The following is a 25,048-nucleotide window of genomic DNA, read 5'->3' as shown; positions in this document are numbered from 1 at the left end:
GAAAGTCATCCATGTATGGGGAGTGGCCCGGAGCACTGTCGAGCAGCAAAAGAATGTTGAATGGGATGTCTGTCTCCAAGCAATATTTCTCTACCTCCGGGATAAAGTGGTGGAAAAACCCGTCCTGGAAAATGGCTTGGGTAACCCAGGCTTTGGGGTTACTCTTCCACACAACAGGAAAAGAGCCCTTGGCTATGTTTTAAGGGCTCTTGGGTTCTCTGAATGATAAACTAAGGGACACTTCAGTTTCATATCACCGGAAGCATTTCCACCAAACAACAGAGTTAGCCTATCCTTTGCTGCCTTATAGCCTGACATCAACTTTTCCTCCTTACTGATGTAACCTTGGTCTGGCATCCTCTTCCAGTACAGTCCTGTCTCATCCACATTAAAAACCTGCTCGGGTCAATACGCGCCTTCATCAATAATTTCTCAAAGCAATTCAGGAAATTCCCTGGCAGTTACGGAATCTGCATTCACTGCCTTGCCACTTACTTTTACATTGTGAAGCTTGGCTCCAGCCCTGAACTGATGAAACCAGCCATGGCTGACATTAAAAGACGTGCCCTCTGATTCTTTGCTTTCCCTTGAATCAGCATTAAGCTGAGCGGGACTCGATGTTGATGCTGATCTTGCATCCACACACTGAGAAGTTTCTCCATCTCTCTTTTTTTTTCCCCCACATGAACATTTATTAAACATTTTTGAGTATTACACACAATTTGTTTCCTTTACTTAGCAGTTTTTGGCATTTTTCTGTCAGTACTTCATTCTTTTGAACTGCTGCAGATGTTACATTTTAGAGACATATTGGTTAGTTATTTCTTATTAATCAACATTTGGGCTGTTTCCAAGTTTGAAAAAAAAAGTTGCAGCAAATACTCTTGGGTCCATTTCTTTGTACAGGATTAATTTCTAGAAGTGGAAGTTCTGTGTCCAAACCCAGAAGATTTTGAATTTTAATTCATGTTGCTAACTTACACTCTAAAAAGGTTGTACCAATTTATAAGGCAGAAAATGCTATTTTTTTTTTTTTGGATACTTAATCTAAATCTTTGCTAACGTGATGGGTAAAACATGTTTTAATTTTTTAATTCTGTGAAGTTTAGTTTCTAACTTACTAACTTTGGTTTCTAGCAATATTCTCAATTTATTACCTCTGAATTTTTAATTTTAGCCATTACACTTGATAATATTCTTTTTTGTAAAGAGCAGCCAATTCTTGTTCTATCATTGTAACATCCCATGCAATCTCACTGAAGATCAGAAACAAAGTTTTTTAAGGTCTCAGACCTTCTCCTTTAACCACCGAAATGGTAGTCTCGTACCTGCCTTTTTACTATCCCTGTGGAATATCCCGGAGTTTCGCCCCCCCTTTATTTATTTATTAATATCTTTATTGGAGTATAATTGCTTTACAATGGTGTGTTAGTTTCTGCTTTATAACAAAGTGAATCAGCTATACATATAGCCCCATATCTCCTCCCCTTTAGGTGGTCGCAAAGCACCGAGCTGATCTCCCTGTGCTATGCTGTTTCTTCCCACTAGCTTTTTATTTTACATTTGGCAGTGTATATAAGTCCATGCCACTCTCTCACTTCATCCCAGCTTACCCTTCCCCCTCCCTGTGTCCTCAAGTCCCTTCTCTACAGCTGCGTCTTTATTCCTGTCCTGCCCCTAGGTTCTTCAGAACCATTTTTTAAATTTTAGATTCCATATATATGTGTTAGCATACGGTATTTGTTTTTCTTTTTCTGACTTCACTCTGTATGACAGTCTCTAGGTCCATCCACCTCACTACAAATATCTCAATTTCGTTTCCTTTTATAGCTGAGTAATATTCCATTGTATATATGTGCCACATCTTCTTTATCCATTCATCTGTTGATGGACACTTAGATTGCTTCCATGTCCTGGCTATTGTAGAGTACTTTTTTTTTTTTTTTTTTTTGCAGTACGCGGGCCTCTCACCGTTGTGGCCTCTCCCGCTGCAGAGCACAGGCTCCGGACGCGCAGGCCCAGCGGCCAGGGCTCACGGGCCCAGCCGCTCCGCGGCACGTGGGATCCTCCGAGACCGGGGCACGAACCCGTATCCCCTGCATCGGCAGGCGGACTCTCAACCACTGCGCCACCAGGGAAGCCCCTGGCTATTGTAAATAGAGCTGCAATGAACATTGTGGTACATGACTCTTTGAATTATGGTTTTCTCAGGGTATATGCCCAGCAGTGGGATTGCTGGGTCTTATGGTAGCTCTATTTCTAGTTTTTTAAGGAACTTCCATACTGTTCTCCATAGTGGCTGTATCAATTTACATTCCCACCAACAGTGCAAGAGGGCTCCCTTTTCTCCACACCTCTCCAGCATTTATTGTTTGCAGAGTTTTTGATGATGGCCATTCTGACTGGTGTGAGGTGATACCTCATTGTATTTTGATTTGCATTTCTCTAATGATTAGTGATGTTGAGCATCCTTTCATGTGTTTGTTGGCAGTCTGTATATCTTATTTGGAGAAATGTCTCTTTAGGTCTTCTGCCCATTTTTGGATTGGGTTGTTTGTTTTTTTGATATTGAGCTGCATGAGCTGCTATATCCTGAAGTTTTCAACTTATTGACTCCTGGTCTGAGTGAACAGAATTTTTTTCAGAAGTGTGATATAAAGTAATTCACAGTCCCTCTTTTGATCTAATTTTAATAATTGAATGCTAGCTCTTCTGTTTATAATCCATTTCTGACCTTTGGACCCATCTGCCTAGCTCCTAGCTCTATGGGCTCTGGTTGTTTCAACTCATGCTACCAGGGGAGTCTCCCACTTTGGGCTGTCTTGGTAGATATTCTGCCCTAGGTAGGTGCTGGTCACCTATTCTTGACTCCCGATGGGTATTCAGGCAGTTACAGCAAGAAATGTTTCACAAATGGTATCTGATAGAGTCTAGTTAAGATTAATGGGGAATAGAAATACTTTGCTTAGAAATAATTATCCATGGATCTAAAATCAACAAAAGTCTCTATAACAAAAAATACATAATTTTTTTGGGGGGGTAGGAGGAGGCTTAAAATAGATCAGAAAACACTTTCACATTAATCGTTCTTTTCATATACTTCAAATTTGTACTTAATGCCTTTCTCCTCCTGGACATCAGAAAGAACACCTGGATATTCTGGGATAAGTTTACATATTTTCAAATCAATTTTTGGAAAAGATGTGTCACTTTCAAATTCCCGCATGATCCTTGTCACGAATAGTCTAAGATGGCCTGGCTTGTTCGTGGCTTCCTTATAAACAGAACTGCCCGCCACTATCCAAACCATGTCCACTTTATTTGTTAATTCTGGTTGTTCAATAAGTTTTAAGGCATCATCCAGACTTTTGGCAAGAAAATGAGCTCCCTGTGGAGGTTCCTTGAGTTTTCTAATGAGAACTATATTAATTCTGTCCCTTAAAGGTCGATTCTTCTCTGGAATGAATGGCGAACCAGGTTTTCCTACCCATAATCACCAAATTCTGTTTACCTTCTACTGAAGAGGTTGTGGTCTTTCTCTGGAAATACCTATATTCATTTCTGAGCAGGGGCCAGGGCAGGTCCCTGTTCTTGCCGATGCCCATGTTCTGCCCATGTACACAGCGACCATGCAGTTTAGTGGATGAACCACGACAGCGGCAGAAAACACTTCCGAGCTAGCGTGTCACACTGACGCGAGGATTACCCGCCAGCTTGGCGCGAAATTCCTCCATCACTTTTCCACGCTTCTTCTATATTATTGTTGACATCATCGGCATGGCAGACTTCACACATTCCATGATCTTGTTCTTGTTCTTTAGAATCGTGCCGGTGGTTGAACGATTCATGTTATATGAATGAACCACGTCCACCATCTTTTCGCCTCACTCCACTCTCTCAATTATTTTCACTTTTGTTTCCACTGTTATCCCTTTGTACTTCTTAGCAGTACCAGCTACAACATCGCTGTTTTTACGCTTGCTTCTGGACATCCTTTACTTAAAATAAAGGTACTGTACTACTGTACTCTATACAGTACTGTACAGTAAAGTACATAAAAGCACAGCCACTTGTAGAGGATGCACACATGTGACAGTGTACTCCAGACACGTGAACTAACTTATGTGATTGGACATGCGAACGCACGTTCACATTTTGAAAGTTCATAACTTGAAGGTTTGTATGTAGGGGACTTACTGTATCTTATTTATTTACTTGGCATTGTAGACTCAGTGCCGAATAGAGTGTCTGATACCTAACAGATGCTTAACACATATTTATCGAATATATGAATGGATGAGTGAATGAATGACCTGTGGGTTCCAATCCAATTTATTTACTTAGTTCACCAACGTCCTTGATACTTGTGGATCAGTCTAATGAAAGTTAATTTATGTAATAAGGCCATTTTTCTGAAGAGTCTTGGCATGTTTTTTTTTTTTTTTAACCCAGTTCTACACGCCACCTTTTTCATTTCTGTCTGTTTGTTTCCAGCTAACATTTCCAGTCTTCCTCCTCTTTCATGTAAAAAAGTCTTACCCATTTTTTACTGACCACCTCAATGGCTCAGTCTCCGCCAACCCTCCTCTGATGACCCTGGTTAAAAATGGCCACTCCCGGGGCTTCCCTGGTGGCGCAGTGGTTGGGAGTCCGCCTGCTGATGCAGGGGACACGGGTTCGTGCCCCGGTCCGGAAAGATCCCACATGCCGCGGAGCGGCTGGGCCCGTGAGCCATGGCCGCTGAGCCTGCGCGTCCGGAGCCTGTGCTCTGCAGCGGGAGAGGCCACAACAGTGAGAGGCCTGTGTACCGCAAAAAAAAAAAAAAAAAAAAAAAAAATGGCCACTCCCTCCCAGAAACACCAATCAAATTGTGGAAGTAACTCTCTTCTTAAGTGTACTGTACAAATTACTTCCATATTCTTGTTTTTCCTTTTTTCATTTTATCCTTACAATTTCCCTGAGTCAGAATGTTGGAGAAATGTTACTCCCCTTCCACAGGTAAGGAGAGATATGAAGCAGTTAATGGGTATATTCAGGAACACAAGCCTAGAAAATGAAGGAACATACACCAGAACTCAGATCTCTTCTATCCTCCTAGTCCCTTCCTCTTTATACTGCTGTATGATGCATATAGTCTCATGCTCTGGAATACATTATAATCACTTCGTATTAGTTTTATCTTCCCTACTGGATTGTAAATTCCTCCAGGCCCTAACTTCTTGGGCTTGCTAATAATATTAACTAAATCAATAAATTAGTAGATCCTCAAAACTTTTAAATCAGGAATTAAAAAAAAAAAAAGAAAAGATTTGTAAGCTGCTTTTGCAATGGGTATAAAAGGCAAAAGAGGTGCCAAGTTGGCACAGGAGTTGGAAAGCACTACATTGGCTTCACTTGTTGGTTAATTTTTGCTCCAAAAGGCTTTACTTAAAAATTAATAATAATAAATCTGAAAAATAAAATAAAGAAAAAACGAATGACAAAGTGGGTCTTTCTATATCCAAGTCAGTACAAAACCATTTGTGGGGTGGAAGGTTACAAGTTTCTTCTTTGTAATTTCATCGTACATAGAGCCAGTCATATGGTGGGAAGGGGTGGAGTAAGCAGATTGCCACTTCTATTGCCCTCATGGATGGGAGAACCGTGGTATTATGAAGTATGATCAGTGGTTGGGCGGGGTGTGTGTGGGAAGGCAGGTTTAGAAAGGTCTGGTGTGGGTCTCAGGGAACGTCAGGGAACTTGGGCACTGCACTTAGACTCTCCGGGTCTCTCCTGGTCCGGCATCTGATGAGACCAACATCATATCTAACATCAGACTGCAGGGCTTAAACCCAGGCTCTCAGGTCAGGATAGGGGAAGGAAGACGGGCCCCATCACGCTTTGCCCCAACGAGTCCCAAGGTTGGCTTTAGGCCTGCAAATCTGAAACAAAGAAAAAACTCCTCCACACCCTAGGGGCCCCAGCTCGGATCTGACCTTTGGCTTGAGGGGACAAGTTGGTCTGAGCCTGGGTGAGAAAGAGATCCTTTGGGGCCCCGCCCTCCACTAGCGCAGCGGGAGAGGCATAGGTAAAACCGCGAACGGACCCGCCCTAACTAGTTTGTCCCTGCGGCCGCCTCGTAGGCAGCGGGGCGTTCCGAGTGCCCCGCGCCGCAGAGTCATGGCTGCCCGTGGCGGCGTCGCCAGCGCCGGCGAGGGCCTGCGCTACGCTGAGGCCTCGCCGCCCCCGACCAAGCTGTCGGACGCCGACACTGACCAGAGACTGGTGAGTCTGCCGGCTCTCCTGCCGTTCTCCCGCTCCAAGCTGCCCGAGCTTACCCGCTAGCGCTCCCCCACCGCCCCCCCCCACCCCAGTCCCTGTCTCACCTCTCTACACCCTTACCCCCGAACCGGGGTCGTCCCTGTGTTCATCCACTATCTTTGTACCACCCCTCATTTATTCAGAGTTGATGCTCCTAGGTGCCCGGCGTTGACGAGTAGGCGTGTTCGGAGAATCTCTGGTCCCTCAAGGAGCTTTCATTCTTGTCGGGAAGACAGACCAGGGAACAGGCAATTGCAGATGCAGTGTGATAAGTGCTGTAGGGTGGGTGTTCCCACCATGTAGGAGGAGACCGCAGTCCAGTCTTTCGGGGCTAGGGGGTGAGGCCAGGGGAGGCTTCTAGGAGAAAGCGCTGTAACCATCGTTGTAAAACTAAAGTCTGAAGAATGAGTAGCGGCAGACTCGGTGAAGAGGAAAAAACGTTTCAGGCGCCAGTAGTGTCATCTACAGAGTCGTAGGCCAGGTAAACAGGGCCCAGTCAGACATAGTAAGGGGGTCTCTTCAGGCTGGAAACAATGCGAGCCGCATACGTGTTTTTAGATTTTCAGTAGCCATATTTAAGAAGTGAAAAAAATGGGTGGATTTAATTTTAACAATGCATTTTTATTTAATCCAGTATGTCCACAGTGATATTTTGACGTGAAATCAATATAAACATTATTTTTTAAAAAAATAAATTTATTTATTTATTTTTGGCCGCGTTAGGTCTTTGTTGCTGCTCACAGGCTTTCTCTAGTTGCCGCCAACGGGGGCTACTCTTTGTTGTGGTGCGTGGGCTTCTCGTTGCAGAACACGGGCTCTAGGCTCGTGGGCTTCAGCAGTTGTGGCACGCAGGCTCAGTAGTTGTGGCTCACGGGCTTAGTTGCTCCTTGGCATGTGGGATCTTCCCCGACCAGGGCTCGAACCCGTGTCCCCTGCATTTTGATGAGCTCTAAGCAGAGGAGTGACCTGTTGGACAATTGTAAAGTTCTCTCAGGCTACATGTGAGAAGAATGGATTAGTTGGAGAAAGTCTGTTTCATCCCTTTTCCACACCACCTTCCGTGTTGATCCAGCCAACAGTGATATGTCTTGCCCTTCGATGCACAGCACTTGTTGTACATACTGTTCGTTGACTAGTCATACACAGTCTTGTGACATCTTTTATTGTTGACCTGTCATTTTCTGGCAGGTTTTGTTTCCGAAGAGCAGACTGGGTGTTTACTTCAAGTAAGCACTCAGTTTGTAGGCGCTCAGTTATCGTTACTTACCTGATAAATTTCTGGACCAGAGTTAGTGAGCTGGAAAGGTTTCAGAAAGCAATATGCTTTTGTTCAACAGACATTTCTTGAGCACTGCTGGATACCAGCCAGGTATCATCCTTGGAAGAAGTAAACGAACAAAACAGATAAAAAGTTTGAAGTAGCAAACTCTTTGAGTTCCTGCTATGTCTGATTCATTCCATACCACAGCCCTGTGAAGAAGGTCATTTTCAGTTGTTACTTAAACGAGGAGACTCAGAAAGTGGTAACTCATCCAGGATCATTCTCCTAATAAGTGGTGGGCCTAAGGTTCTAAATCCTAACACTCTTTCCACTGTGATTTGCTGACTCCTTAGAAATAAGGTTTTCTTTTTTTTAATTATTTAACTTTTTTTTTTAATTGAAGTATAGTTGATTTACAATGTTATGTTGGTTTCAGGTGTACAGCAGAGTGATTCGGATATATATATATGCAGGTTCTTTCTCCTTATAGGTTATTTCAAAATATTTCAAAATATTGAGGATAGATCCCAGAAATAAGGCTTTCTGAATAGAGTGTTCAGTCTGTGATGTAAACTGGATAAGATATTAGGTTAGGCAGAACTCACCTCTCTATGGAGAGTTGTAAAAATCTCAGTACTGGACTGATTTGCAAGGCAATTGGAGCCCTGTGGTATTTTGAAGATAGAAATAATATTGGTGATTTTTTTTACATCTGTAGGTACTTTTCTTTGGAAAAGGGAGTGTATAGAATCCAAGCTATCAGTTAGGAGACATCTTTAGTAGTCTGGGCACCTGAAAGCTAAAGTGTAGGCCAGTGATTCTAAACCTGTCCAGCCCAGAGCCCTCTTTTTATAACAAATATTAAAGTTTCCTGTAATATCCTAAAGATTTATAGGCAATAAAAAATACCCATAAGCATAATTTAAAAAAATCAGTGTACTGCTCTAATTGAAGCATAAAGGTAAAATAAGTATTTTATTAGAAAATAACGTGTCTACTATTTAAATATGTAAGTACTCAGGCATGATTACATTAGAAGACACAATGAAGAACTGATCAGTTGCTGGCATATTGCACCAGTGCAAAGAAATCATTGTGAGTGGGATGGCTATAAATGCAGGCTGATTTCAGATGTATTACATTGGCAGTTCAAATACCATAAGAGCCATCGTCATCGACAAACTAATTTTTCCCAAGTTGTGAACAATTTTTGGTAAAATTTTGAATGAAACAAAGTGGAATCTTACCTCAATTTACATGATAGCTGCAATTCTGGAAAATTCAGTCTTCACTAAAATGGTGCAAAAATGATAACATTTTATATGTAGTGAAGTCCTAGACTAAGATGATCATAGATAAGCTTTTCACCTACTCAGTGTCCAGTAGAGTCTTTTAAAATCTTGAGGGATGCAGGCAGTTGTTTGTTGTTTTAGGACTTCTAGGATCCATAGTCCTCATCCACTAAATACCCTCCTTCCTACCCAGCTTATTGTGACAACCAAAAAATGTCCTTGCAAATTTTCAGAAGGTCCCTAAGGGTCTGTTCTGCTTCTGTAGGGAATCACTGGTCCAGGCAGTGACCAATGATGAGGTGGAACATAAGAGAGTTGATAATAATAACTTTGGGGAAACTTAGAAGTACTGAAAGTGATGGGAAGTTGACAAAGTGTAGGATAACAAAGAACAAATGACCTAAGTATGGGATATATTTGCTAATCTTATTGAAAATAGTAGACAATCAAATGTTTGTCAAGGAATTGAAGAAGACATTTTTCATACCATTTTTTAAAAAGATGCAATTTATTTTAAAGTTTTTGAAATATATATCTGCAGTTGTAGATGTTAAATAACTGTCTCATGTAAGCTTTCTTTTAGGGATTAAGAATTCAGGTTCATTAGCCTATTTGGGAGATTAAAAGCTAAAAATGTAGGAGGAAATACCTGCATAGTACTTTGAATAAAATACTATCTTACAATTAATTGTTTAATAATCACAAGTCATGACCAGACTTTGCTTCAGCAAAGCTGCTTCTCATGGACAAGTAGAAAAGAAACCTTAAAGTTAAGAGGAGAATATTAACAATTTTTAAAGCAGTTTGAACAAAATTCAGTTTGTATGACTTGGTAGCCTTTCAATTTTCAGTACTTTCCTGAAGAGTGTAACTCCTAGTATTATTAGGATGATGTAACATATAAGAAAATTAGCCACATATATGTTTCAGTGTAAGCAAACCTTATACCTGAAAATCAAAACCTATCAGACATGTAAATTATCAAGTGCTTATTCATTACCAAAAAAAAGAGACCACTTTTATTTTTCAGTTGCAATTGGAATTTAAAATATTTACCTTGAAGCTTACCTTTGAAGAAATCACATGGATTATGTATTGTATATCCATATTTTTAACCTTGCCCTATTCTTTCCTCACTGTTCCTTTCACTGTAAAACAGTGTTCCTATCATTGTTATCATAAGAGGAGGCTAAAATGTAAGCTCCCTGAAGAGGGACTTTGCTGTCTGTGTATTTCCAACATTTATAAAGGTGCCTGTTATGTGGTAAGCACTTTAAAAAGAAATTGTTTAATGAGTACATGTTATTCTGGAGTGGGAAGGAATGAGAAGAATGGAGTTAATAAGAATTTTCAGTTGTCTACCAGTGAGTCCTACAAATAAAAATACAAAATTCAGCTTATCTAAAATGTAGCTTGTTATATCCCCTCCCTATGCATGGTGATTCTCACCTATCCACTACCTTGAATAATGCCATCAACACTCCACTTTCTCCCTTCTCACTGTTATTCTGTTGGTCTAGCCTCTCTCCTCTGACCTATTGTATTAATAATAGCCTTTAAAAACAGGTCTCTTTGCTTCTGGTCCTTTAGCCTTTTTACACTTCACACAGCCATCAGTTATTTTTCTATACTACACAGCTAATTATGGTACTATAATTTTTTAAATTAATTTACCAAGTTCCTTTTTATAAATTTACCAAGGTCCAAACTTCCCATGGTGATTATATAAATTGTATAAATATGCCATTGTGATATACAGGACTGTTCATGAACTAACCCCTAAATGACTGACTGCAGCCTCATTCTCCATCTCCTTCACTGTACTGTACCCTGTGCTATGACTTTACTTACTGTAGTTTTCTCTTCTGTCTGAAATTCGTTGCCTGGCAAACTGCTGTCCTTTTAATTTCTTTTAATATATTTACTTTATTTATTTTTATTTTTGGCTGCATTGGGTCTCCGTTGCTGCGCACGGGCTTTTCTTTTAGCTGTGGCGAGTGGGAGCTACTCCTCCTTGCGGTGCGCGGGCCTCCCATTGGGTGGCCTCTCTCGCTGCAGAGCACGGGCTCTAGGCACGCGGGCCTCAGTACTTGTGGCACTCAGGCTCAGCAGTTGTGGCTCGCGGGCTTCAGAGCGCAAGCTCAGCAGCTGTGGCGGACGGGCCTAGCTGCTCTGCGGCATGTGGTATCCTCCCGGACCAGAGCTCGAACCTGTGTCCCCTGCACTGGCAGGCAGTGATTCCTAACCGCTGTGCCACCAGGGAAGCCCCTGCTGTTCATTTTTTAAGACTCAGGTTACTGATGTGAAGCCTTACCTGACTCGAGTTCCCTTTCCCTAGTAGAATAAAGTTGTTTTATCCTAAGTACTTCCTTAGAAAGTCATATACAGTTTTTTATTAAATTATTTCTTATACTATATCAAAATTATTTGTATATGTATAAGCACCTAGGTTGTGAAGTCTTAGGGCAAGAACTTATATGCTTGCTTCTGTGATTGGCATTGCAGTCGATACATGGTAGTTACTTGTTTATTAAATGAACAGCTATTAACTTTTATTACTACTGAGTGGCCTAATAAATAAACATGGATGTTTGGTTCAACATATTGATGCATGTATTCTTTTTCTGTTGGATTTCTCCTTTATGTTAGTTTCTAAGGGAGAAGAGTCTGTGTCTGTCCTGCTCACTACTCTGCCCAGAATTTAGCACAAAGCCTGTCGTAGATGCTAAATAAGTATTTGTATACTTATAGATAAATGCTAAACAGATGTTTGTTGAGTGACTAGTCTCCATATTTCTCCATCACAGCTACCATTTTGATGCAGAATTTATTATTTTTTAAAATTTTTCCTCTGGTACAACTATTGTCTATCTTGAAAGTTAAATGTTGCAGTCTCAAGATAGAAGTTTTAGCATTTTATAACAATTTCAGGCAGTTCATATTTATCTAGAAGGTTATTTACTGCTTTTGCTGTTTTGGAAGAATATAATGCCTTAGGGAATTTGTAAACAATTTTGATGCTTTTTTTTTTCCCCCAGCAGTAGCAGCTATGATGGAGTGGGCTGTTTTCCCAGTTCTCAGAAATTCTTTGATTCAAGATGGTGGAACATTTAAAGTAATGTGTGTTTGTGTGTGTGTGTTTTTCTGGTGGATATTTGAAACTAGGTGATAGTAACAGATACCTGACTTGGCCCACTTGTTGATTTGCTGGCATTATTTAAATAGTGCTTCTTCTCCTTTTTGAAACATGTCTTTTAAACTAAAATTAGATATTCTTTACAGGCAAGACCAAGTTTTAAGGATCCTTGTTCTCTCAGTTCTCAGCATGCTACCAGCCTTGGTTACTGCTCTATAAATCCACTGAATAATTAAATTAACAAAGGAATGAAACAACTAGATGGAAGAAAAACAGAGGATTAGAGGACATGTTTTACAGTATAATGAACTGATGGCCTTAAGGAATAAAAAAGACTAAGATAAATGATATTCTCTCTCTGATTTTTTTTTTAATGGTAAAGAGAGGCATAAAATATAAGCATGTATCAAATATTAGGTGTAGTCAGAGTACACATGATGCTCTGACTTCTGACGTGCTTTTCCAAATTTTGGTAACTTTATTGCTTGGTGCCTCTGATAACACAGGCAGTCTCCAGCTCTGTTTTTAAAGTTTGTCGATTCAATTCAGTATAATAGATTTTTTTTTAACACCAAATACATAGAAGCTATATACGAGGTGTGTGTGGGGAAGAGATGAGTGAGCCAGGATTGCCACCCTCAAGGACAGAGGGCAGCAAACTTCTTTTGTAAAGGGCTGAATAGTATTTTAGGTTTGCAGACCTTATGGCTTCTGTCACACTTCCAAACTCTGCTGTTGTAAAGCAGAAGCAGCCATAGACATACAGCCTAGCTGCAATGATGTTAAAGTTTTACTCACCTAGAACTTTATTAGTGTATAGTACTTACAGTATTTCTAAATGTGTTACGTGTTTTTGGTAAAGATTTTTTTTTAATTAATTATTTTTATTTTTGGTTGCATTGGGTCTTTGTTGCTGTGGGTGGGCTTTCTCTAGTTGCGGCGAGCAGGGGCTACTCTTCATTGCAGTATGCGGGCTTCGCATTGCGGTGGCTTCTCTTGTTACAGAGCACAGGCTCTATGTTCATGGGCTTCAGTAGTTGTGGCACGCAGGCTCTAGAGTGCAGGCTCAGTAGTTGTGGTTCACGGGCTTAGTTGCTCGCTGGAGGTAAAGAATTTTAAGTAGAAGTTTTAGTAAGTGCCATGAATTGATACCTAATTTGTATATTTCCATTTGGGGTAACCCATTTCATTCTTTCCTTCCATGCTAGAAAGCTTGTGATATTCTATTCAGAAACAGTTTAGAATCGTTGACGCATTTACTCTCAGTTTTGTGTCAGTGGATCTATGCCTAGCACTAAGTTTATTGTCTATGTTTGATCAATATGGTAAGGTTTTTTAACTGTGAGATTTTGTAGGGGATTGTTTCAGGTGCTTGTAGTATAAAATCACTTTGGGCCAGTACAAAAGCTGTGACCATGTGGGATCTTCTCATGATTTTTGTTTTTTAATAACCTTTATTTTTTTTCTGAGTTTGTCTTTAAACAGTGCTTCCCAGTCTTTTAAACTTTTTATAAGGTAACAAGTTTCATACCTGTCTCTTGCCCCCATAATATTAGTAATATTTTTTATTTTTAATCATTGAATATATAAAAATAAGGTAAAAATTAATGATATGCAAGAATGTATTGAGTTTATGATATGCAAACAAATAGTTAGGGAGGAAATGAACTAACATTTAGTGAATGCTGTTTACCAGGCACTGTATTATATTCTCCCGCTTCTCATAATAACCCATGAAGTTAGATGTTACTTTTCACCATTTTACATGTAAGAAAACTGAGGATCCAAGAGGTTAATTAACTTTCTCAAGGTCATATAGCTAGTAAGTGGCAGGACTAGGATGTGAAACCAATTTTGACTCTAAAAGTCCTTGACTTTTATACTGTACCATATTATTTCTCCATCATTTAGATATAAGAAATTGATGAAATTCAACTCCAAGAAATGATATACAGTCTTGGTTTTTGTGGTACTTTTCTGCGTCTTCAGAAGCTTCAAGATATGTTTTTAAATTCTGTTTTTTTAAATAATTTTATTTATTTAATTTTGGCTGCATTGGGTCTTCGTTGCTGTGTGTGGGCTTTCTCTAGTTGCGGCGAGCGGGGGCTCCTCTTCATTGTGGTGCACGGGCTTCTCACTGCGGTGGCTTCTCTTGTTGCGGAGCATGGGCTCTAGGTGCTCGGGCTTCAGTAGTTGTGGCATGCAGGCTTAGTAGTTGTGGCTCATGGGCTCTAGAGTGCAGGCTCAGTAGTTGTGGTGCATGGGCTTAGTTGCTCCACGGCATGTGGGATCTTCCCGGACCAGGGCTCGAACCCGTGTCCCCTGCGTTGGCAGGCGGATTCTTAACCGCCGCACCACCAAGGAAGCCCTGTTTAAAATTTCTTAAACTTCAAAGCAGAGTTAATTTTATTTCACCTTAACTCAAAAAGGAAGAAAAGAATACTGTGTAATGAAATTAAGCTATAAGCATTGCTACTGTAAGAAATTACAGCCTTAAAGTAAAAGACCCTATTGTAAGGGAGTAAAAGTAGCTTTCAGGAAATGGGATGATTTCCCAAGCAAGAAGAATAACTGAATTGCAAGGTGTTGCAGGTAAGCCGAAAGAGAGAGTTTAAGGGGTGCTTGCCAGGGTCTTCGAAGTCAGTATAGTAAAAGCTTGTAAGAGTACATGAGAGGAGATGTGGCACATATATACAATGGAATATTACTCAGACATAAAAAGAAACGAAATTGAGTTATTTGTAGTGAGGTGGATGGACCTAGAGTCTGTCATACAGAGTGAAGTAAGTCAGAAAGAGAAAAACAAATACCACATGCTAACACATATATATGGAATCTTAAAAAAAAAACTGACTCTGATGAACCTAGTGGCAGGACAGGAATAAAAACGCAGACATAGAGAATGGACTTGAGGACACAGGGAGGGGGAATGGTAAGATGGGATGAAGTGAGAGAGTGGCATGGACGCATATACACTACCAAACGTAAAATAGATAGCTAGTGGGAAGCAGCTGCATAGCACAGGGAGATCAGCTCGGTGCTTTGTGACCACCTAGAGGGGTGGGATAGGGAGGGTGGGAGGGAGACACAAGAGGGAGGGGATATGGGGATGTATGTATACATATAGCTGATTCACTTTGTTATATAGCAGAAACTAACACACCATTGTAAAGCAATTATACCCCAATAAAGATGTTAAAAAAAAAAAGTACATGATAGGGAGGAGGCTAGCTAGAGACACAGCAAGATCACTTTTATGATCAGGGTGCAAAATTAAGTGCAGGATTAAAAGGGAGATACCAAAGATGAGGTATATTTGTTGCTGTTGAAGAATTTGTTTTTAAAGTTTATTTTAAAGTAGACAGATCAGAGGGTTTTCTGACTTAAGAAGTTATTTATTAAACCCTTCTGACTGGTGGGATCTTCCACAACTTTTCTTTTTTAACCTTTATTTTTCCCCTGATTTTAAAAGAAACAATTGTATAATAATATCATATAGTAATTGAAGTAGGTACCATTTATTGAATGTTTACCACATGTAAAATACTAGGTGATGTATATGTATGTCCTAATTTTTAAAAATTCATAGCAACCCAAGGAGGTAGGTATTGTTTATCTCATTTTACAGATGAGGAAGCTCTAGTATAGAGGTTAAGTAACTTGGCCAAGGTTATGTTGCTGACATGTAGAGAGCAATTCAAACCATATTTCTTTGAATTCCAAAGTCTGTGATCCAAAGATTTTGTTTTAGTGATAAAAGGTAGGTAATAAGAATATATAACTACTGTTAATGTTTTGTTTTATAGCATTCCATTTTTTTCCTGTGTGCATATATGCTGAACATTCCGTCGTATAACTTGCTTTTATTCTCTAACGTGGTCTGTAAACATTCCTCAATATATTATTTAATTGTGGATGCGTATTTTAGATGTGTCTTAATTTATTTAATTATTCCCCTATTGTTGGGTATTCAAATTGTTTCCAGTTTTATATATTATAAATAATGCAGTGATGCATATTCTCATATAAAAGTTTTTATGCACCTCTCTGATTATTTTCTGAGCCTAACGACATGAATATGTTTAAGGCTGTTGATTCCTATGGTGAAATTACCTTCAAGACAGATTGTCCCGATTTGAATTCGTAGCATCAGTTTAAGAATGTTCATTGAACCACTCCCTTGACAATTGTAAGGCTTTGAGTTGTTGGCTAAACGGATGCCTCTCATTATTAATGGCCTTTATACTGGAGTGTGACAGATTGCCACATGGCCCCATCCAGAAGTTGAAGGAGGTACTAGTAATCCTACTTTCATACTTAACAAACTGTTAGTTTTATATTAAATGTAGGAGTTTTGAACATACAACTTCTTGTTGGAGGTTGAGGGAAGGTAAAATTTTGTGGAAAAAAAATAGGGAATTATATAAGGAGTGAGGATATCAAGGACCAGTGCTAGGATCTAACTTGACATTAGACAATCAAATGACACTATTTCCTCTGGGTAATTTATCAAACTACCTAGTAAGACGTTGTACAAGGCAAAAGGTTTGTGAATGGGCACTAAAGTCAGTTAGGGATGTTTCACTGAGTATGAGCTCACACTGGAAAGATAATTGAATGGTTTTTATAATCTGTTAAAAGACTGTAGGAGATTAAATTGTTGCTTGAAGACCTAGGCTCTGGTCTGGAATTAGGATACCTGTGTTCCAGTCCCAGTGCAGACACTGATAACAATTGCTGTGGTGCTTCCCTGGTGGTGCAGTGGTTAAGAATCCGCCTGCCAATGCAGGGGACACAGGTTCGAGCCTGGTCCGGGAAGATCCCACATGCCACGGAGCAACTAAGCCCGTGAGCCACAACTACTGAGCCCACACGCCACAACTACTGGAGCCGGTGCACAGCAATGAAGAGTAGCCCCCACTTGCCGCAGCTAGAGAAAGCCCGCGTGCAGCAATGAAGACCCAACGTAGCCAAAAATAAATAAATTAAAAACAAAAGAAAACAAACAAACAAAAAACAATGGCTGCAACTTGGACAAGGCATGTGACTATTCAGGACCTCAGTGTCTTCTTCCATAAAAATGGAGGAAGTGGAGTGGGTTTTGGCTAGATGTTTTCTATCATTTCTTTCAGCTCTAAAACCAGCAAAACATTGGACATCTTATGGAAACTATTGAAAATAAAACAGAAACATATATATATATTTTGTGTGTGTGGGATCTTAGTTCCCCAACCAGGGATCGAACGGGGCCCCCTGCAGTGGAAGCACAGAGTCCTAACCAGTGGACCACCAGGGAATTCCCAAAACATATCTTTTCTGTATAAAAGTATAATGTGTCTGTTCGTAGAGTACTGTGTGTACTTCTGTTTGCACCTTTCAAAAGTCAAATAGAAATGGAACATTTCCCGCAAAAGAAAATATATAAATGAATTGGCAGGAGAAGTGTGTGATTGTGTGAGGGGGAAAGAGGCAGGGAAGGCTCATTTGAAGGTAGGCTAAAGTAGTTTAGAACTTAATTCAGGAATAGTGTAGAACTCTTAATTCAGGAAGTTATTGGACAAAAATAATTTAATAAAAGTCAATAAAACAATAAAAGTACAATAACAAAATGATAAAGGATATGTTAGTTAAAAAAGTCCCTTTTCTCCAAAGTTTAGATAATAGAAAGAGCTAAGGAAAATCCTTAAATTTGAAAGAGAGAAATTTAGGGCCAGTGAATAAAATAGCAGTGACAAACAAGTTAAAGAAACTAACTCCTAGAACTAAATGAACCTTGAATTGCCGAGAAGACCAAGCTTTTTAGAGCAGATATATCTGAAGCTTCAGGCCAAAGAACACGTCTCACAAGCTTCACTGATAGACTTGACACATCTAGCATGAAGAGCCACAGAGCACGGATGTAAAGCTTGCCATAGTTCTTACTTCCTAACAGATATCTCCCAAACACCGAAGTCATCTTTCAGTATCATTCTGGTTTAATTTTCTAATTAGAATTTGACTTTGAAAATCTTGCCCCTTTTTGGCCTGTCTGCTTAGGGTTATTATCTTGAGATGATTCCATATTGTTAAATAGATGGAAGTTGACCTTATATTTTACACGTTGTCTGCTCTATGTTTGAAATATTTTATAGGTTACTGGTCTAGTCTGTATTTAACATATTCTGTAGATATTTAACATATTCTGTAGATGATCCCTGCCCTCCAACATACACATATATCCAATTGCAATAACCTAAGGTCACCGTGAGTTAAGGGCAGAATCTCAATCAGAATTCAGGTTTCCCAGCTTCTAACCTTTGTTCTCTCCTGTATCCTCCCTTTTCCCTCTTGGTCTAGCATTGACCCTATCCTTCAGTTTTATCTGGACTCTTCTCAGGAGCCATCTATGACCCAGAAGCAGAGTACTTAGCAACTGGCCACCTGTCCACCTAACCATCTACACACACATTCATCCATCCAGTCAGTTAACACTAACTTTTATTTAACCCATACGTATTCTAGGAATACAAAGATGAATAGTACCTGCTTCTTGCTCTCTAGAGGCTCACAGTTCAGTAAAGGAGACAAGTTATGAAGTTGTGGTCTGGGATTACAATAGACAAACTGGGATGTAGAGAGGTGGGAGTATTTGAATAGGGGAGAGGGTACTGTTGGCATTGATTTCTTTCATATTTGGATATTTACTTGTTCCTGCTGCCTGTCTAGAGTCATTCCATTTTTCTTTGCTGTTTAGAAACTGAGAAGACATATATATACCAGACATCCTTCTGTGTTAGGGACTGGGGTCAATAATACTATCTTTATATGAACAGTGGTGAAACAGAAGGGTGGAGACATACTAGACTCAACTGAATGAGGGTAGTAGGGCTATGACTCAGATACCCCAAGTCCCTTAGAGCCAGCAGCTTCAGAGGACGGAGAGCTTATTTTGGGAAGTGACCTGGTCCAGACACAGGTAGGGACCAGCTCACAGGGAAAACATGTAAGGGTAAGTGCAAGTTTCTTATTGGCAGCCTCTGATCAAATATCTGCTGAAACCGACTTTCAGCGTCTTACTTCCACTACTCCCTACTAGCACTGACTTACTAAATTGTAATAAAGATAGAAAAATGGAATCTCTCCCTCAGGTTAAACCTAGTGTTAAAGTGAAAGCTTTTACCAATTAAAGAAATGTCAATTACTATATTATTATAATCGTATACACCTTAAAGAGAGTTTTTAGTTAGTGCGTGCTTGTTTCAAATTTGATGGAATGTGTTAACACTAATTAGTAAAATCTGTGCAGTAGATTATTCTCAGCACATTGGTTATCTCAGTGTAGCTGTATAAAGCAGTGGATCTTAACTCCAGTGTCTCTGCACACTGATGAGGTAACATGACAAAGGGATGGGGTTACAACCATGTGCCTTTGCAGATAGCCTAGAGGGAATCTTATCTATGATCTGATTTAAAATCTGGTCCTTGTCTATGATCTGATTTAAAATCTGGTCCTAAGAGAGGGTGTGTCATGTGTCAACTTTTGAGAGTCATTGACAACTAGAATAACCATCCCTTTATTATCCTAAGAAATATTTCTGGCTAAAAATCTAGTAAGTTCTAAAAGAAATTAGATAAATTTATGGAGAAATAAAATATAAAAGCAAACTAGTAAGTTTTTGAGGACTCGCAGGCTTTGTTTTGAGATTGTGAATCAGTTTGTAACCTTTGTGAGGTGACCTTATTGATCTATATCTCTACCCCTAGTACAGTGCCTGGTGTGTAGTAAGTACCCCGATTAAATGTTTAAATAAATGTTGAATTAGTGAATAATGAATGAGTCAGGGCGATATACCTAAAAACATTATTTTCTGGTCCTGAAACACAGTAGAAATATGTATCAGCCAGGGTTCTCCAAAGAAACAGAACTAAGTAGAATGTATTATTTATCTATTTCTAGGAACTGGCTTACACAATTGTGTGGGCTGGCAATTCTAAAATTTGTAGGGCAGGCCTGCAGGCTGGCAACTTTCAGACAGCAGCTAAGTCTTGAGGCAGAATTTCTACTTCCTCAGGGAAATCTCAGTTTTCTTAAGGCCTTTCAACTGCTTGGATGGGTCACACCTATGTTATCAAAGATAAACTGCTTTACTTAATAAAGTCAGCTGATTATAGATGTTAACCACATGTACCAAATACCAACACAGCAACACCTACATTGAGGTTTAATTGACTGACCTAGCCAAACTGACACATAAAGTGAACCATCACAGTATCCTTGGGTTTGAGAACTTGAAGCCAAATGTGCAGCCTGGTTTAGCAAACCTGTGATGAACCCAGGGACTCCTGGTACTATCTGAGGCGACCAGGACTAAGTTGGTATTGGGACAGGACTTTCTGACTAGTCACATTTAACTTGAACAAAGAAAGCTGCTTGCGTTATTAGAGACAAGGTTTGTATCAGTGGGTCAATGAATAAATGCTAAACAGTACTTAAAAGGTTATTCTTAAGATCATCAGTTATAGCAAGGATTTAAGTTTGGAGAATTTTTTGTTCATTATTTTAGAGTGGAGGAGTACTCATTTGTCCTGAGCCTGAGCGTTTTGTTTCTTTCTTTTTTTTTTTTTTTATGGTACGCGGTCCTCTCACCGCTGTGGCCTCTCCCATTGCGGAGCACAGGCTCCGGATGCGCAGGCTCAGCGGCCATGGCTCACGGGCCCAGCCGCTCCGCGGCATGTGGGATCCTTCTGGACCGGGGCACGAACCCGTGTCCCCTGCATCGGCAGGCGGACTCTCAACCACTGCTCCACCAGGGAAGCCCCTTGTTTCTTATTATGTTTGCTTTTGGGTTTTGTTTTACTGTTTCAGATTGTTTTTGGTTTGCCCTTTTATTTACTCTCTAGTCATGCTGTAGATATTAATGCTTGCCGATGGTTTAAAATAAATTGCCTTTAAAGTCAAGCAAGTAAGATGTAGTTAACATTGCTTTTTCTTTTTACTTAATTTAAAATTTTCACTTAATTAAAGAATTGGTGCTTTGAGAGAAGTTCAAGTGTACTTTTTTTTTGGCAATGGAACAGCAATGGTAAGGGCCAGGTGGATTTAGATATGAAAATCTGGGACATTCATGCCAGCTTGAAAATTTTAGGGAAGGATAATTGTAAAAATTCTCTTCCTAATGTCATTTTATCATGTCTGACACTTTTTCTGGAATATAAATTCCCTTGCTCTCCTTCTTTTGATCTGCATGTGCACTACCTCTCTTTCTCAAATTCTGCTGATTTGCCAAGCAGTCTTTCTTGTTCCTTCCCTTTTTTCTCCTTTCCACTTGCTGTTTAAATTCAAATAGCTTTCTTTGTAGAAATTGAACCAAATAATAAGGCAGCATAAAACACTGAGTTCAGCAGAAAGTGATTTGCTTGTGATTAACCCTTGAGGACTGAGCCACTGCGAGATAACAAAGTATGTATTTTGAGACAACCTACTCATTCTTCTTTTCCATTAGTAGATGAGACAGTTTCTTCCCCAGGTGTTAGGAATTCATGTACAGCTTTGCTTGGGTTTTATCACACTGAGGGTGGCGTGTTTTTAGAAAAGCAAGACCAAAGGAACTTATGACAGCCCTTCCCTCTGCCCCACTCCCTCTCACAGACTTTCCTCCCAGCAAAAGGGAACTCCATTCTTCCAGTTGTGTAAGGCAATAACCTTGACATTCTTTCCCCCCAGCTTTACTGAGGTATAATTGACAAATAAAGATTGTATATATGTAAGGTGGACAACATGATTTAATAGACATATACATTGTGAAATGATCACCATAATTCAAGCTAATTAACACATTGGTCACCTCACATTGTTACCTTCTGTGTGTATATGTGTGTGTGTGTGTGTGTGTGTGTGCACGCGTCTGTGCACATGTATGTACACATACGGTGAGAAAGCTTAGGTCTACTACTCTTAGCAAATTTCAAGTATAAAACTTATTCATCTTACAGGAACTTTGACCCACATCACCCCATTTCTCCCACCCCAGCCTCTGTTAACTGCTGTTCTACTCTCTGCTTCCATGAATTTTTGACTTTTTTAGATTCCACATGTATGTGAGATCAATCAATATTTGTCTCTCTGTGTTTGGTTTTATTTCACTTTGTGTAATGTCTACCAGGTTCATCTATGTTGTCACAAATGCTAGACTTCCCTTCTCTTTATGGGTGAATATTCCACTGTACCTATGCACTACATATTCTTTATCCATTCATCATCTTCTCTTTCTTTTATACCTCACATCTGGTCTCAACAAATCTTGTTGGCTTTTTAAAAAATTAATTAATTAATTAATTTTTATTTATTTATTTTTGGCTGCGTTGGGTCTTTGTTGATGCACGTGGGCTTTCTCTAGTTGCGGCGAGCGGGGGCTAGTCTTTGTTGCAGTGTGCATTCTTCTTATTGTGGTGGCTTCTCTTGTTGCAGAGCATGGGCCCTAGGCACGTGGGCTTCAGTAGTTGTGGCGCATGGGCTTAGTTGCTCCACAGCACATGGGATCTTTCCTGACCAGGGCTCGAACCCGTGTCCCCTGCATTGGCAGGTGGATTCTTAACCACTGTGCCACCAAGGAAGTCCCCACACATAATTCTTTGGCTGCTTAATTTTCTTCATAGCACATGTCACTTTCCGTTGTATATTTTTCTGATTTCTGTTGTTTATTGTCTATCCCTTTGAAATACTCAGAGATGGGAGAGTCTCCAAATGGCTGCTTGAAAAAAATGCCTGACTTTTTTTATTTGGAGTTTTGTTATTTTTCTTTGTTTAACAATTCAGTTACTCCTTCATGTTTCTCTACATGGATCTGTGAATTATATGCATCTCATTTTTGTAAGGAAATTTACCTGGCGTTAGGCCCTTAACTTCATTTTCTTTTTCTTCTGTGAGACTTCTGGATATATATACCTGGTCCAGAATATTTTGAGACATGATTATGTGTTAATTTCTTGATTAAATTTAACGATCATTTTCCATTATATTTTCCCATTTCAATCATAATTCCATCCTCTAGCAGACACCAATACAGTACATAAATAATTCAAGTTCCAAAAGGCATCTGGATAGTGGGGATGCTTCTTAAGATCATTTTCATCTCATTATATTAACTTTTGAGAACCTACTATGTACTAGGTACTTTGTTAGATTTCAGAAATCCAAAGAGGTAAACAGTCCCTACCTCCAGAAGCTCACATTTTAGCAAGGATTTGAAATAGGTAAGCCATTATTAAATAATGTGCTATGTACTATAATAGAACTGCTAAGTACCATGGAGTCACTAAAAAGTTTTACTTGAGTGAGGAGATGGGTGGCGTAAATTTTACCTGGAGGTGACCTTAAAGCTATTTGAAATAAGCAGGGATTTTCCAGGAGGAATGAACAGAGGACAGAAAGGATTAAGAGTAAAATTGTGGGAGTGAAGAAAGAACTAACAGACATCTGCCATGTTTACACAGTTCGTTGGTCATTTTTCATAATCTTTTCTCATAAATCATTTTGAGCACGCTGTGATTAGGTTTTCACATTCCCACATTCCCATTTTATAGATGAGGAAATGGGCCTAGAGAGATCAGCTTAGGGTCGCAGATTTGGTAAATGTTGAGCTGGAATTGGAGCCCAGGCCTGATTAACTTTGAAGCACATGGATTATACATTCAGGGGTGAACGGGAAGATTGAGGAAGTTCATGCTTGCTTCATGGGTGAAAAACATGAAGGCTAATGAAAAAAGTAAAATTTAGAACAGTAAGGGCAAAAAGGAATGGGGAATGGCATGAATCAGGGATGAAGGAGATGATGAGACTGAGTGGATTTGAAAGCCCAGCCGCCATCAGAAACCATACTTTTGTCATGGTGCTGTGTAGTGTGTTCATAAGACTTTTCTCCGGTCAGCTTTAGCAGTCTAGGCAGAGGATTCTTTTTTTTTTAATAATTATTTATTTATTCTATTTATTTATTTGGTCGCGCCGGGTCTTATTTGTGGCACGTGGGCTCCTTTGTTGCAGCTTGCAGGCAAGCTGTGGCATGCATGTGGGAGCTAGTTCCCTGACCAGGGATCGAACCCCGGCCCCCTGCATTGGGAGTGCAGAGTCTTAACCACTGTGCCACCAGGGAAGTCCCTAGGCAGAGGATTCGTTATGGTAACTCTCCAACCATTTTAAATCAGTCAGTGATTTCACTGGGAATTTACTGTTCGTTAATTTCTGCAATGCTATTATACATATGCTTGGACATTTTAAAATCTAAAATATTCATGCATTGTGTATGGTCAAAGGGGATGCAGTGAAAACTATGCTTTTTGGCATTTTTGAGAAATATAATCTAAAGTTGTCATGAATTTTTAAACACTTAACTAAATAACATTGGCCAATAACACATAAATTAGTTATATGTGTACATATCATCTTTGTTTTCTGTGGTGACTATAATGAGATTGTTAAAAACTGAATTTCCAAATTTGGTGTGAATGGAATTTTTCTATTTTTCTTATATAGACCACTTTCCCCAAACACTGGTCTGGACCAGTTGTAAAAGAATTAGTTGGTAGAATTTTTAATTGATTTGTAACTGTATTAGTTTTTAGGTATATATGTGCACATATATACCTTTTTTATAGAAAGATCAACTAGTTATAAATACGTGCTTGCATAATTTTATATAGAAAAAAATGTATCTAAGAATTTATTTAGATCTTCTGCAGGCCTAGAAAGTGTTAGCTGCTTTTCTAACCATCTGAACCTTCAAAGAAAAAGTTTCAAAACTAAAACTTCCTGAAGGCAGCCTTGTGGATGTTTAAAACAACAACAACAAAAATACCTTGTATGGCATCCACATTTACCATCTGCTGGCTCCTATATATGTTTGACACCTATGGCCATTTTAGCTTAGGCCAGAGTACAGGTGTATACATATCTTTCTTTTTAAATCACACTGCCTGTCTTATTTTCAGCCCATATTCTAATTTCCCTAAGTCAAAAAAGTAGCACCATTTCCCTAGTTTCTGTAAAAACACAGATGTAACGTGATATCAGTCTAGTTGCATGAG

At 39.5% G+C, this 25,048-nt stretch overlaps 1 protein-coding gene and 1 pseudogene across 2 annotated transcripts in view; one reads left to right on the top strand and one right to left on the bottom strand.

The window, feature by feature from the left end:
• Positions 1-3,079: 3,079 nt before the first annotated feature.
• Positions 3,080-3,875, bottom strand: LOC116742936 (annotated as a pseudogene).
• Positions 3,876-6,102: 2,227 nt separating this feature from the next.
• Positions 6,103-25,048, top strand: part of DNAJC15 (DnaJ heat shock protein family (Hsp40) member C15) — a 72,486-nt gene continuing 53,540 nt past the window's right edge. Inside the window, exon 1 of one of the 2 annotated variants that reach the window (XM_032611664.1) lies at positions 6,103-6,264. In XM_032611664.1, the coding sequence (XP_032467555.1) occupies positions 6,160-6,264 (105 nt within the window). In that variant the 5' untranslated portion in view covers positions 6,103-6,159. The remainder of the gene's footprint in view (positions 6,265-25,048) is intronic. The other variant, XR_004346729.1, reaches the window with a different exon arrangement.

This window comes from Phocoena sinus, chromosome 18, assembly GCF_008692025.1.
Source record: "Phocoena sinus isolate mPhoSin1 chromosome 18, mPhoSin1.pri, whole genome shotgun sequence".
NCBI classification, from domain to species: Eukaryota; Metazoa; Chordata; class Mammalia; order Artiodactyla; family Phocoenidae; genus Phocoena; species Phocoena sinus.
Note: the sequence above shows the minus strand (reverse complement) of the source record. Positions and strands in the feature narration are given on the sequence as shown.